General features: G+C 42.2%; 1 protein-coding gene and 1 long non-coding RNA gene across 2 annotated transcripts in view; one reads left to right on the forward strand and one right to left on the reverse strand.

The window, feature by feature from the left end:
• Window positions 1-1933: 1933 nt before the first annotated feature.
• The window catches only part of LOC102576946 (rho GTPase-activating protein 20), a 53322-nt gene continuing 40292 nt past the window's right edge, over window positions 1934-14963 (forward strand). The window contains exon 1 of the mRNA XM_019487868.2: window positions 1934-2319. Coding sequence (XP_019343413.1) covers window positions 2239-2319 — 81 coding nt within the window. The 5' untranslated portion in view covers window positions 1934-2238. The remainder of the gene's footprint in view (window positions 2320-14963) is intronic.
• The window catches only part of LOC132252160 (uncharacterized), a 31346-nt gene continuing 26799 nt past the window's right edge, over window positions 10417-14963 (reverse strand). Inside the window, exon 2 of the long non-coding RNA XR_009463983.1 lies at window positions 10417-14344. This is a non-coding gene — a long non-coding RNA (uncharacterized LOC132252160). The remainder of the gene's footprint in view (window positions 14345-14963) is intronic.

Here is a 14963-nt window from a genome sequence, read left to right on the forward strand (position 1 = left end):
AGCATTTGTGTGGCAGAGATGAGGGGGAGCAATGTTGCTGAGGACTGGTAACCATGGGAGTGCAATGGGGTGCAATGTGCCTGACACAAGATGCACTGTAGCTTGCAGTTGGGTGTCCACTCATTTGCTGTGTGTGAACGAGCCCATGCAGGGGCACAGTCTTCTGCAGCTCAGTAACACAGTGCCAGAGCAGATGAGTGTAGTATGGAGGCATTGGCACCCCTGTGGAGCCTGCAAGTTTAGCAAGTAGGTTATTCCTTGTTTTGATTTTTAAAACAGTTTTCTGGAGATGTGATTTAGCACTGGCATTATGCAGATGGAAGACACATCAGACACTCTTGGAAGTATTTGGTTCAAGGTGCCATTTTAGGCAGTACTCTGCCATCAGTCTCATATCTCCATCAAGTATGAGTTCCACTTTTGAGAAGTCATGGGCTTGGGTGGCAAAGGTACTGTCCTAGGGTGGTCATAGGAAAAGCTGATAACCAGGTAGGAGAGGCCAGTGTTCAGGCAGAAGACATTGGGGGGAACAGTTGTTACCCACTAACATCAAGAAGGTGATGTATTTTGAAATAGCATAGGCACAGGCAGGCATGCTTCCCCCGACCACCCTGCTGAGATGCTTAAACCAGGACCTAGAAGGAGAGTTGGCTTCCCCGCATGCAGCCTTGCTCATTACTCTTGGCCCATTCAAGTTCTGATCTCTTCAAGACTGCTCAGAAAAGAGTCTTCTCAGCAGCAGTTGCGGGGTGATAAAGGCACCTGTCTTCAGTGCTAAACAGTCTCAGACACCCACTGTCACATCTGCCCCTCACTTTGACCTTGTGAATTTTTATTCTGCAAAAAAGACTACACTTTGGAGGAAAAATTAGGCCAGCAGCACAATTCTACCACTAGCTTTCGACTGTGCAGTTTTCCTTGTCGCAACAAAATACGCGGAGCTTCTACTCTGGAACAAATTGCAGATTTTTATCCTGAGTGGAAATGTTTGTATTCAACAGAGGCTCTACTCTTTCCCCAGTGCAAATTGCTTTCCAAGTTTTATTTTTTATTTTCTTGGCAAGGGGAGAAATATGTAAGGTAAAAACCCAACTGTTTGTCTCACGTACGCTCCCTCCCCGAAACGTGACATTCCTCCCAGCTTCATCAGTGGTGTGAATTTTTCCATTCTGCTTTCACATCTTGAGCTTATCTGGAAAGAATACAGAGTGGGAAATGCCTGGCTGCCTTTGCTAGGGGAAGGTTTTGCTGTTCTAATAAAGACCAGGTTGTTTCCTAGTATCTGGAATGTGCAGAAGGATTCAGTAGGCGAAAAATGGGCATTGCTTGGAGTTGCTCTAAATTCTCCAGCTTTGTGGGGCTTTAGAAAACTTTTGGAGGTAATACAGGCCTGATCCACATCCCACTGAAGCCAATGGAGCTTTTATATCTATCATTTTTGAATGGTTTTGGATTGGGCCCAAAATGAAATGTGCTTTCCTCATAATTCAAACTGTTTCTTTTTACTGGTAGGCGCCCAGTCAGTGGGAAATCTAGGCTAGGTAAGCAAAAAAATGTCCTCTTTTAAACTCATATTTCCCCATCTCTGGAGGGATCAGGGTTCAGTAACACTCAGCCCAGAATGGTTCTGTAAAACTGAACATTGAAAGTGTCTAGTTCTGTTGTGAATGAATAGCACACTGCCCTCAGGTGGGCTTTTAATTGGGCAAAAACCAGCACTCCTGCATCTCCCTTCCATACTGTGGGATCCCCCGGTCATCGCTGACATTATCACGCTGGATTGCCCCAAGCAGCTGCCTGCGACTCTGAGTTCAAGTTCCCTTTCTCCACTCACTCTGTGCTGTGTTTTCTTTGAACAGCCACGTTACTTTTAGCATTAAATGCTTTCGGAAAGGAGCACAGTGTAGCCTACTGTGAGTAAATGTCCTTATTTAGGCAGTGTGAGGAGGAGCAACTTAGCTGGATGCTGTCTCAGCTGATCAGGAAAAGCAAGCAGGCAATGTTACTTGCTCCACTCGCTCCCGTGCCCGGGGGCTGGGAGCTCAGCTCAGAACTCAAGGATTAATGGACTGATCCACTAACAATTGGGACTTGTAAAACATACCCAGTCACAAGCCCCCTCCCTGGGTTTCCCCCTCTCTCTGCACCTCTCTCTCCTCTGACTGTGTCTGTAGGTGAACATGTGAGGTTGGGAATAAATCATGCACACGGAAGAAGGACCGCCACCCAGCCAGGAGGATGACTCCTCAGCAGAAGTCTAATTTGCCGAAGGGGCAGAGCGAAGAAGATCTGAGATTGTGGATGCAGGAGTGGGGCAAGGCAAGTATCTGTCTGGCTTGTTAAAGGGGAGACAGGGCCCCAGGAGCTGTCTGAGGCTCAGGGGGACATTCTGCTTTATCTACAGGACCTGGGTTTCCCTGCTAGAAGCAAATCCTAGTCCATCCATGCATTCCTTGCCCTGCTTCATTTTTCTCTCTCCCTTTGCTTTACTTTCCATCACCTCTGTTTACTAAGCCCGTGTTTATTCATCCCTTCGTTTAGCTGTCTGAAAACTTTTTCCCTCTAAGTATCTTCAAGTTGCAGTGACTCCCTTTAATGTGTCCTGAGTTATGCTTTCCACACCAGATTTAACTTTCTCTGCTATTCATCTGGCTTGTAACCTGCCTTACCTGCCTATGCTGCTCCCAATTAAAGATCTGCAATAGGAGGGCATAGAAATATCTCCCTGTCCTCTACCACTGAGCACTAACATTCACAATGAATCTCTGTCAGCCACTAAGCTGTTTTACATCTAAAAACTGAAAGATTGAAAGATTATCCCTAACATCTGGAAAGTACCAAGTGTGGTTTTTGTCGGTCTCCCACTGACCCCAGTGGTATATAGCTATACATTTCATGATATAATGTTGTTCCATTTGCACAAAGAAATATTAACCATCAAATATAGAGAGTGTAAGGGAGGATTGTAAATCCCACTGAATTCTAGACATCTGAAATGCTTCTTTATTCATTACTTCTGCACTTCTCACTTGACATGTTATAGTAAAGCTGCTAGCCCAGGTCTCCTATTCTGATATTTACCTTGGGTTTTTTAAATTGTGCCTGCCCATATCCCACCCACAGGTTCAGTTGGATGCAGATTTGTTCTTCCCACTTTAAATTGTTCAATAGTATCCTTTTTTGTGAAACAGCTGATGTGTTCCACTCCAGAAGTGGCTGCATTTCAGTGGCAGGGGAAATCCATCCAAAGTAATTAATAACTGGGATCAAACCAGACATAGAGCTATGTAAATTCAGATGATGTTTCAGTTGTTGGGAAAATTCTGCCCTCCATCCATAGCACCAGGCAAAGTTTCACACCTACTGAGCTAGGCAGGACTGCTTCCATGGTGAGGGGGAATGATGTTTCCTACCATACCTCTTAACAGAAACCTTTTTGTGGGGGAGGCAGGGAGATGCTGGAAGGGAAGGAGAGGCTGGATAGTGGTGCTTAGAGCAGGGGACTGGGAGCCAGGACTGCTTCATCCCACCCCTCATTCTGCTACCTGATCATTTCACTCACTTGTACCTCAGTTTTCCCAGCTGTAAAGCAGGAGCAATAACTCGACCCAGTTAAAACATGAAATTTGTGTTTTGGGGAAAATTTTAACTTTTCCCAATTTTGTGGCATTTTTTGTTGTTGTTTTGAATTGGAAGAAAGCAATAAATATTTTCAAAACCTCCTGAAAACTGGAATTTCAAACCCATTTTCTGTTAGAGGATAATCATATCAGGATCGGAAGATTTTGTTTGGAAGTTTATTGCATGGGGTTTTCATTTTTATATTTTTTCATGACATCACATGAGTTGGAATGGTCTATTATTATTTTATTGTATTTATTTTTATATTTTTAATATCAAGAGCAGCTGCTACTTAGCATGCATTGAAATATCCTCTCTTAACCTGCATTTAATTATAATGAAATGGAAGTCACTTTGATCCAGAAAGAATAAGATGTTTTAATGAGTGCTGCATAGAAGCTGCCCTTTGTTTTTAAAAATACAATATCAGAAAAAATAATAGCATAGGCTACTAGCATGGTATTGTCATGAAATAATATAAAATAAAAATATGAAATAATAATAGCATACTATTTCAAATGAAAGGTTGGGGCTCTCAGATGAACAGCACTCTATCATTTTATGAAATACAGTTTTTCTGCACATTTTTATTATATTTTTATTTTTATGTCAGTTTTCTTCTGAGAGAATTTTTTAAGCAGTCAACAGAAAACTGCTTGAAAAAAGTTTTTTGGCATTCTCTAATAATAATACTAATTGCCTACCTAGCAGTGATCTTGAGAAGGTAAAAAAACCCTGTCATTTGTGAAGGGACTCGAGGGCTTCCGAAAGTGCTATGAAATCTAGAGTCCTGTATCATTGCAAGTGCCTGGTTCATTTTTTAAAGATTCAGTTAAAGGTCTGAGAGCCCAGCATGGGAAGGAGAAGAGATGGCCATCTGCATTTGCTTCTCTGAAAGCTTTTAGGAGCATATCCTACCTAGAGAACTTTTCTGTCCCCTCCTATCTTTTGAATGGTCTTTATGAAAATGTTCATTTTCCTAGTAGGATTCTGCATCTTCTAATGCCTCTAATTTAGCTTCCCAATTCTGTTACGTTGATAGTACCTACTGTACACTACCTATGTGTTTGAGGGACCAGGATCCAGAGCACATTTTCTTTGCCACTAGATCATGGGCAGTAGCTGGATAGTTGGACAAGCAAGGGCACATATGCCTTGTCCTGATGTCCTGCAAGTACATGGTTACTATGAACTGATTTTTATCCTCTGAGCTGCTAAAAATACATCAGAGCTCTGCAGCTGTCTGCTACCAGCTTATTTTTCTATGGTTTTAGTAATTTTTTTTAATTAACAAAAGCACTAGTAATAAGGGTATAGATTATGAACAAAAGCCAAATCATATACTTTATAATATGTCCAAACTCTGAACTGACATAGTACCCAGTATCCCCCTCCTCCACCCCCCCGAAAATATTGCTTTAGCAATCTAACATGCCTTAGATAATGTATTGTGTTGACCCTATGTGATGTTTTTCCTGGCTTGCATGACTGTATACGACAAGAGTTGCCCTCCAGCTAATAATGGATTCAGTCAACGACGCACTAAGGCAGGAAGGAACATCACTAGTGATACACACACACTTTTCCAACCCGCCTCCCCTTCCAACAAGCCACTAAAAATCTGCATTTCTCTAAGAGCTAGCTGTCTGTACAGTCATTTAAACACTAAACAGCTCTTGAAAGATTCTTTGTAATTGCACCCTCTGGTGACTCTGAAAAATGTACATGTATCAAGTTTGCTTTTATACGCAGCTTTGAGTTTGTCTTTAGAGAATTGCTATTTAACTTTGAGCTGTGTTATTAAAGCTTGAACCATGTGGCAAACTTTTCTGTGCTAAATCCTTCTGTTGTTTTTAAGCACACAGACAGCATGGGTGACACAACTGTCATCAGTTTCTGGCTCCTCCTTGGATTTTAACAACTAAATGTTAAGTGTTTTCAAATGCTCTATAGAGTCTTCCTGAGGATTAATACTGAAGGAGGCTTAGCTTTTACTCCATGCTGTATACTCTAGGTTCCTATAAGCTTTCTCTTATGGGCTTATAAGATGCCAGAAGCCTGAGATCAGTATCTGAACACCTGATTTCTTCACCTGTTTGCATCACTTCATTGTGTCTAGCTCCGCAGGCGTTGGGAACAAGAAGCTGCTGACATTGCCTGGTCTGGTGTCTTATGGTTCATCCTGCTATCCGGATTCCGGTCCAAAAGCTTCTATCCTAAATGAAAATTGCTCAGAATGTGTTTTGGGGAGTATATTAAATGATAGCAGCCTGAAGATCTAGAGCCACTCTTTGATTAGCCATGAAGAGATTGGTCCTCATCCATATATTATATGAGCCTCTCACTTTTCAAAATATGTGCATTTAAAAAATGGTTTATTAGCAAGCTAGCACTTTTTCATACAGGGGCACCTTTAGAGAAAGCACTGGGTCTGGTTACTGATTGTTCTGGTCTGCTTCAAATGGCTTATTTTTATACAACCAGCATCTGCTACCAGAAAGGAAAGAGGAAACTGCTCATTTGCTGTGCTCAGACAGACAGTTATGCAGGTTACAGCCTCTCAGACCTAAATGCAATCATGGAGAATGTACTATATTAGCATACCCACACCTGACACTCATTTCTTTGTCTACATCAATTCAGTCATATCTTCATACATTTCTATTACATCAGTACACATATACACTCACAAACACACACGTTTACACCTATACCACCTTGTACCAGCACACACCCCTGTACATTCCCATATACACCTACCTTATACACAGTCACTCACTCCCATACTGTTCGCACCTAGAGTACACTACTACTCCTTCCAGAACTCCCATCTCCATGTAGCATCATTGGGCAAATCAGCCAGTTTCTCTGTCAAGTGGTGCTAGTCCAGTGGTTGGCCAATAACATTTAGGGGTGGTCTTCTAGAAATGGTACCTACGAAGTGGCCTGATCTGTATATCATTGTCTCTAGATGGCAGATGGAGATGCAGTTGTCAAATTCCCATCTTTGTGTGCCTGTGGTTAGAGGTACCCTTTTCACCGTATCCCAAAGCATCACATATGCCTTTTACTGGCATGTGGAAAACCTGCAGGGCAGAAATACATGACCATGCCCATCATTGCTGGGAGGTTGATATTTCCAGGGTAATTTTTCAGTCTTTGTGATAGAGAAGCAATGCTATTTCTTGTTTTCCACTTCCATGGAGCTTGTAAGAGACTGTGATTTAAAGAGGGGAAAGGAGGATGAATAATATGTATGAGGGAGGGTCTATGACTCTATTTCTCTCGCCCTGTTCTCTCACCCTACTCATCCCCCCGCCTTCCTGCAGTGAACAAACAAGCTGTTCAGATAAGGATTTGAAAAGTGACCGAGAAAGTTTCCAAAACCCGGAGCCCACAATTACTCCCGCTGAAAACAGGCAGGGTGGGGTCACGCCTGCAATGGGGGAGAGAGAAAATCAGAAAGAAAACAGGATGTTTTTGTGATAAACCTTATTTTTGATAATTGCCATTGAAATATCTGTTTTGCTTTGGTTTTGGAGTTGCCTGCGGGCTTTATTGAAGAAGCTGCAAGCCAAAGAGCTTTGTGGTTGGGTGGCTGGGTGGGTGTGAGTGAGCCAGCGAAGGGAGGGGAAAGTGAGGGGTGGCTGCTACTTAGACCTAAAGAAGCTATTTAGCATGCCTAGAATATAACAACTATAACAAGCAGTAGCAACTAAATGACTGCTATCCCGTCTCCGAATATAGTCCTTCTGGTGCAAATGCAGTTGCAATATTATATTTGGTTCTGGACACCTCTGTACAAGAAATGTTGTCAGATTGCAAAGAGCTCAGAGAAAAGAAAACTAATCCAAGCAAAACCCCTGAGGGAGTGATTTAAATGTGGAGTTATGTTACCCCAGCGATGGAGATCAGCAAACTTCTCCGGGGAGGTTTGTTTCCCTCATTCTGGAGCCATCTGCATCCCATAATGTGCTACAGTACTGTGCCCAGTTTTACCCCATCCATCCTGTTTTCACCCATATGGTCAGAGTGATTGAAAAAAATTAAAACACGGAAAAGTAGAAGATGGATAATAAAGTAAGAGTAGAAGCAGAACTGTCATTAAATAGAATATTTTTTCTGTTGCCCATTGATAACCTTTTTCATCTCACACCAAGAATTGACACATAGGAGTTGATACACCAAAGTAACCCCATAGTCCCACAGTCTGGCATCCTTTCTTCAAGAATGGCCAATAGAGTGAAGGCAAGGATTTCTTAGGATGATATCTTTTATTGGACCAGTTATCATCTAGTCCAATGGGACAAGCTTTTGAATGCAAAACATTTAATAGATGTATTTTGAAAAAGATATTCCCTTCTTCACAGTGCCACTCTGTGCAAGTCCATCCCTGGCAGCAAAATTCTTCCTGCCCTCAACTAGTGTATCTTCATATTGAACATTAATAGTGCATAAATTGCCTGTTTTAGTCTGTATTACTGAAGAAGTTGTTTCAGTTCAGACAAAAAACTAGGGTGAAATTCCAGCTTCACAGAAATCAATAGGATTTTATCATTCATTTCAGTGGTTCAGGTTTTGAGTTTCATCTGTACCTTTACCTAGGTATGAGCTTCTGTGATCAAAAGCAGCAGCTAGTTTCTTGTGAGAACTATTAGTCTCTTGTGATGGACTTTATTAGAACAGTCTAGTCACTGGTTGTCCTTTATCTCCTATTCTGCTGTTTCTCAACACATTATAGCAGGTTAAGGGCAAAATTTACCTTTATATCACTTTAAAGTGGAAGCTCTTTGATATAAACAATGCCAATAAGTCCAAAGTCTTTGAATCAGATGCCATGTGCTCTTTTCTTGCTAACCTCAACTGACCCCTTTTGCTCACTTTCCTCTTCAGCCTTCTGGACTATTTTCTCTCAAACGTTTTTTGCCTTCTCTGAGCACTCCCTCTACATTTCCCTGATCAACTTTTCCTCCTCCCTTCCTTCATTATTAATATCTCCCAGGGTCCCATTCTCAGTCATTTCCTACTTCTTCTTTACACCTTTTTTTTTAATGGATTCATCCAGCAACTTTGAAGCAACAGTGAAAGGCCAAGGGTGGAGTGGGAGGTCTGAGAGTTACCGGCATAATGTTGTATCTCCAATTGCTTTTTATTGTTCCATCTTATATGACTCCTGGCACTTCAAAAACTGGCAAAAAATGTAACCTCTCTGGCCAAATACTCTTCTTATTTATGCTGACAGTGATAACTCCATTGGAGTTGATGCAGTTTGGATCCTAGTTTGGCTTCTGATATGCTGCACTCCTTTCCACCACCTTCAAAGTACTTGAATTATCTGTTTCAATTTCAGCCTCTCCCAAGTTTCAAGGAGGCTTTAAAGGCTTGACATTACTAGTAAATATTCAAGCAATCCAGATACTGGTTGGTGGTATCAGGTGAGAGAGTGATGCAAGAAGGAGAGATCCTTTCATGGTGTGTGTGTGTGTTGCAAGGGTCACTGCTGATTAGTCCATTTTTCTATCCGCCATCTCTCCAGCTTTGAGAGTGCCATTTAGCAAATCCAAAGCTATATAACACTAATGTGATGCTTATAAGGCATAAAGGGATTAATGTTCAGCTCTAATGAAATCCAGATGCCCAGAGCTGCCTCTCTTCAAGCTCTATTCCATTGCCAAGATGCAAATAAAATAATTTAGCTAATGTAAATACACGAGATGCACAAAAGTCAGAATATCTACTATGTGTATCTACTCATGGGTACCAGGGCCACTGCGTTTCTGTTCGCAGGTCATGCAGAAGCGAGGAGGACTTTGTCACCCACAGAACAACTCCCTTTGCAATGAATTCATTCATGAGATAAACCTCATGACCTTTCACAAGAGCCATGATGCAGTCACGTATCTGCAATACAGCTGGGGAAATTCTAGCAGGGGAATAAGGCTATATTTATTAACTGGAGAAAGGATGTGTGGATCTAATGAGCTGGAGAATCTCAGCCTGGTTCCTAACGGTTAAGTGTCTCCACACCACCCAACCCACTAGCACAAATAGCATTAACTGAGTAATTTCGTGGTAGTCTCAGCTGACAGATTCAATGGCTTGTGGCGATAGAACTTCCTCTGAGCCTTACCCAAGGCAGGGTTGAGTAACACTGATGGTGCTGTATAGAGTGCATTTGGTGCTGGTGCTTCAGCGTGCTAAGCTCTAGAGACATCTTAGTGGTGGAGCATGAGATATCTGATATCTTGGGGAAGTGGGTTGGATGAAGGGATCATATGTCCAATGGACCTGAAGCATTAATGCCTCACATCATATTCACTGCAGACCTCTTTTCTCCCTTAAATGGTATATAATTTTCTATTCTACCATATGGTAATGTAGGGCCCCATCCACTCTTAGTAAGGGGGGAAAGCAAGACTGAGACTGTACTTCAGATCCCATGCTTATGATGGCACAAAATAATCCTGCTTTCATGTCCAGTTGTCTACACCTTTCTATTTTTAGTATAGAAGCCATGGAGAAGATTGTACCAAGAGAAAATACAGGGTACTTTTAAAGATACAAAGGAATGTGTTACATTCTTCCATCCCTTAAGCTTGGCTGCTATGCAAACTTTTCATTTTGCCAAATATTTATTTGCATTAAAAAACCCACAATTCATGATTTACTTTGGCCTCAGTGATGAATTTTTATACACTAAAATCCAATAAGTTCCCTCCCATTGTTAAATATACATCCGACTTTACAGTAGGAGCTTCTATTGCAAAATATCAGTCCTCTTTAAACATTTTAAAGTCTGTTTGAATTTCTTTTTAATGCAGAGCTTCTCAGTAGTTGCTCTGAAATTGTATTATGGCATATTATCAGAAAGAATTCAGACTTGGCAGTAAAAATAATACATACATGTGAAAAGCTACAGAGACCCACTCACAACTAAAGAAGCAAGAGATAATTTCTTAAGTTTCCCAGGTAACCAGATGTGCCTGAGGTCAGGGACGAGAATAAAGCAAGTTTACTATAAGGATAGTCTGCCCGCATTTGGGAAATCTTTTTTGAGGACAAGAGACTTGTGTGAAGAAAGATGAGCTATTCCATGTGAGGCATGTAAATACAATGGTACAAGGCAAAAGCACAACAAAATAGGACTGCAAGGGATCTGGGCCATCAAGTTCAGTCACTCTCAATCACAAGAAACTGTTAATTAACTCTCATTTCCTTCCACCTCACATATCACAAGACACAAAACACCTACACCACCCTATAACAAACATATGACATTTAGTACCCAAGGCCAAATGCTATAAAAACAACAGCGCGCTCAACAGGAGAGAATAGACCATTCGTTTACAGTGGGAAATTCTCAGAGATATCAAGTGATAATACATGTAGATCATGGGGAGGTGGGATAGGATCTAAATAGAGTAAGAACTAGTCCAAACTTTGAACCCAGGCCTACAGGAGCTTATGACCTCCATACAGGTTAAAAAAAATGTTCATATAAGTTTACCAGATAAGGTTGTTTTACTTTTCCTGCTGCTTGCAGGCTTCTGATCTAGGGCTAGATGGGAAAGCAATGTAATCCCATCCCAGGACTTTCTTTTGCTGTATTCTAACTTGGCCAAAAGCAGGAAAAATAGGGACATTCTAAGATATTTTTTAATACTTTAGTGCCAACCAGTTTGTGATTCACTGCTGTAATAAGGAGGTGAAAATCACAGCCTAGCTTTGCAGACAGATAAAGAGAGGACAAACTTCTGGGTGCTAATCTGAATGTAATCTCCCAATGCAGTAGGCCCAGTCTCATTGAACTCAATGGCTACACTTTGACTTCAGTGAGATCAGACTCAAGCACTAAGTGGTTCATCTCTCACCAAAAAAAATATCCTCTAACTGAAGACACTGAACAAGTGACACATGCAAGAAAAATGAAGGAAAATGTTCAAGCTGTTGTTCGTTAGGAAGATAGCCTCATTGGAGGAGCAGTTCATTTTTTATTCTGAGTTTGTATAACGTCCTAATTCTCACTAAGGGTGCTGACAGATATGCAGTTCCCAGCCGTAACTCATGGCACTTCACACAAAGCACCATGAGTTACAGCATTTCCCATGACCCAACAGACATTTGCTGTTGGTTCCAGGGGGTTGGAGATTAAGATCCAGTTTGGAGCAGCTACAGCCATTCTCCCCTAGGTCTGCCCCTCACCCCCCAGATCCAGTGCTATCTTCAGAATGGGAAGGGAGGAAGGGAGAAGAAGGAGCTCAATCTGGGGTTTGCCCAACCTGCGCTGGAGGGTGGAGTGGGTGGATGGAGCCCCATACAGAACTCCCTCCCCTCCCTTCTCCCCCTCCCATTCTGAAGACAGCACTGGGGGTGGGGCTGCGCTGTATCAGCCCAGCCCTGCTCCCAGCACAGGCTGACAGATGTTAATGAAGGCTCTCTACTTCAGAACACTTTCATCTGAGCCCTCATTTAATGAGGGTTCAGACTGTCGTACAATCAGGCACTTTTAAAGTGCTCTTCTGCCATGCACTTCTATAAGGGCACAGCTGTAGAGTGCTTTCAGGGAGCCAACCATGCAACAAATGTAACTTCTGTCTGCACCCTAAAGCCTCTGGGTGCTAAGCAATAACAGTACAGAATGTGAGCAACAGCAATAGGATCTAAGGATTATGGGGAAACTGTACCATATACCCCTCCATATTCCCCACAAAACAAGTGGGTCATAGAGCTGAAAAAAATACAACAGAACGAAATACCCCAGTTAGACAGAAAAATACAAGCAAGACTGTAAAAACTGGATCCAAAAGCTTTGGAATAAGGCTGAGAAATAAGGCCTCACTTGGCTACTTGTTAAAGGAAATAAACAATTCTAAAACTAAATTTAACCATTAAGAGTTGTCAAGGACATAATTGGCTGTTGTATCTTTATTTTTCTGCACAGGATGCTCTTCTATTCCAATTGGATGTCCTAAAATATATAGGCGCACACACCCTTGTGCTGAACTTTCAGATTTTCAAGGAAAAATAGAGCCGTGAATATTTTTAGTAGCAAAGTCTTCCATAATTATCGTAAATTCTTTCCATCACCACTGCACCAAGGGGCTGCAGCCTGGAAATATCTGGACTTTGGCTTCCTTTGTACCTCTATTTCATCAGGAATCATCTTGCTGTCTGTGAAACCAGATAACAATGAAGCAGTAGCTGTTATCTAGCCATCTGTTATCTATCATGAGGGGTTCCTGCTCCACCAAGCTCCTAACGACTAACACAATAGAACCAATAAGTACTAGTTGTAGCTGGTCTTGCTCTCCTGTTAAGGACTGATGAACTCCTGCCCAGTGTTAGAGATTGGTGGCAAGCACCTGCACCTAAGTTTGCAAGTCATTTACAGTTCCCAAAAGCACTCTGCTGGGCATTTAGAGTCCTGGATTTGTTTTAAACGGGACTCCCAGTAATGTAGCACCAAGACACAAGCAGCACTGTGTGCTGATGTGCAGGCAGGCTGCTCATGTGACAATACTACAGCAGAATGAACAAGTCCTGAAGCCCGGAGTCTCTTGCAGGGCCCTGTAGTAAAAGGTGATTCGTAGACTCCCAGTCTTCCCATACAGTCCAGCTGGGTTTACAAGAAACCGGTCAGAACAGAACATTGCAATGTTGGTGATGCTTGAGCTGGGACTCCAATTCAATGTCATTAGACACACAGGGTACGTCCAGATGTGTGTGGATGTTTGGTTCCCTGGGGACAAGTAGCAGCGGTGCACCTTGCACCACCACTTCTTGTCCCTAGGGAATGCCTGTGCCACGCGCACTTTTGCATGCAGCAATATATATATTCGCCCTGGGTAACATAGAGCAGTGTTTCCCAACCAGTGTGCCGCAGCACAAAAGTGTGCCATCGAAAATGAACAGGCATGCCGTGGAATTTTGCCATGGAAGTGAGCTACAATAGGTATGAGTATGGGGAATGCTTTAACAGGTGTGCCACGGAAAATTTTTATTAATGTAAGTGTGCTTTGGACTGGAAAACGTTGGGAAACACTGATGTAGGGGAGGCTGGAGCCAGCACTGTTTTGGCCCCAGCAGCCTTACCTGGGGTCCTGGGAGCCTCCCAGAGCTGCAGCCAAGGATATCCAGGGGTCAAAAACAAACTATAGGGAAAAAAACAGCAGCACACACTTGGGCAGCATGCCCTTGCGGCATGGAGACCTCCGGACTCTACGGCATGTGGTGCTGCAAACATGTTTGCAGTGCCACATACCACACGACCATGCTCATCTGGACACGTCCATAGGTGCCAACCAGGTTGTCTTCATCTGGATCTAAACCTTCCCATGGTCCCCAGGGTCTGTGTTACCTGTAAGCAGAGGTCAGTGTGTGTGAGCATTGCCTGAAGCAAAAACAGCCATTATTCTTTCAAGGGTGCCCGTCTTTGTGTACATTTTTTAAGATTGCTCCAGGGATCCTGAGGACATCTCTGCAGGAACTAATAATCCACTGGAGCTGAGGCAACAACAAAGAGCATAATAATGTGAGTTAAACTTTTCCCGGTCATGTCTCCTGGAAAACGCACTTGGCCGTTGGCAAATTAGTTCTTTCCCTCCCAAGCTCCTTTATATGGAACATCTTATACTGGTAGGGTCCCACAGCACGTCCATCTGTTGTGACTGAGCACCATCAGGCACTGCATATTTTAAGAAATGTTTGGGTTTGGTTTGAGTTTCTGTTGGGAAAAAGGGAAAAAACAATTAGTAAAACACCATGTGAAGAAGAGTTTGTCTAAAACAGCTCAGATAAATATTTACAACCGATTTTCTTTGCTTTAAGTTCAAGTTAAGCTCAGCTCTTTCTCGGTAGAGACTCATATCCTTAACCAACATAAGCTGTGGCCACCCAGTGTTATTTACTCTTCCTTCTTTGATTAGTTGGCTTAATTGTGGACTCAAGAAGAGGCTGAAGAGTTAAAAAGCCTTCCTAGTGTTTTCAGGAAAAAGTTAATGCTTTACCATATGTGTTTGCTGGCAATATCAGTTCTGAGAACTAATAAAATGAGCTGTTTTTTTTTTGTTTCGCCTTTATAGCATAGAAAAATATGCCCTTGGCAAAATAGGCATGAAATATTGACTATTAAAATATTAAATGAAAAATATTAAAAAGTAAATGAGTGACCACATATATCCCTACCTGACATGAAGTAATATGGCAATGATAGCCAGTCAGTTTTTAAATACTGTGATGTTAGCCAGGTAATATAAAGGTGTTTTGACCAGCAGCTTTTTGTGGCAACAGCAAGGGCAATAGTTACCTTCATAGCAGTGTGCACTGCTAAGTGCCACTGCTCT

This window comes from Alligator mississippiensis, chromosome 8 (genome assembly GCF_030867095.1).
Source record: "Alligator mississippiensis isolate rAllMis1 chromosome 8, rAllMis1, whole genome shotgun sequence".
NCBI lineage: Eukaryota > Metazoa > Chordata > Crocodylia > Alligatoridae > Alligator > Alligator mississippiensis.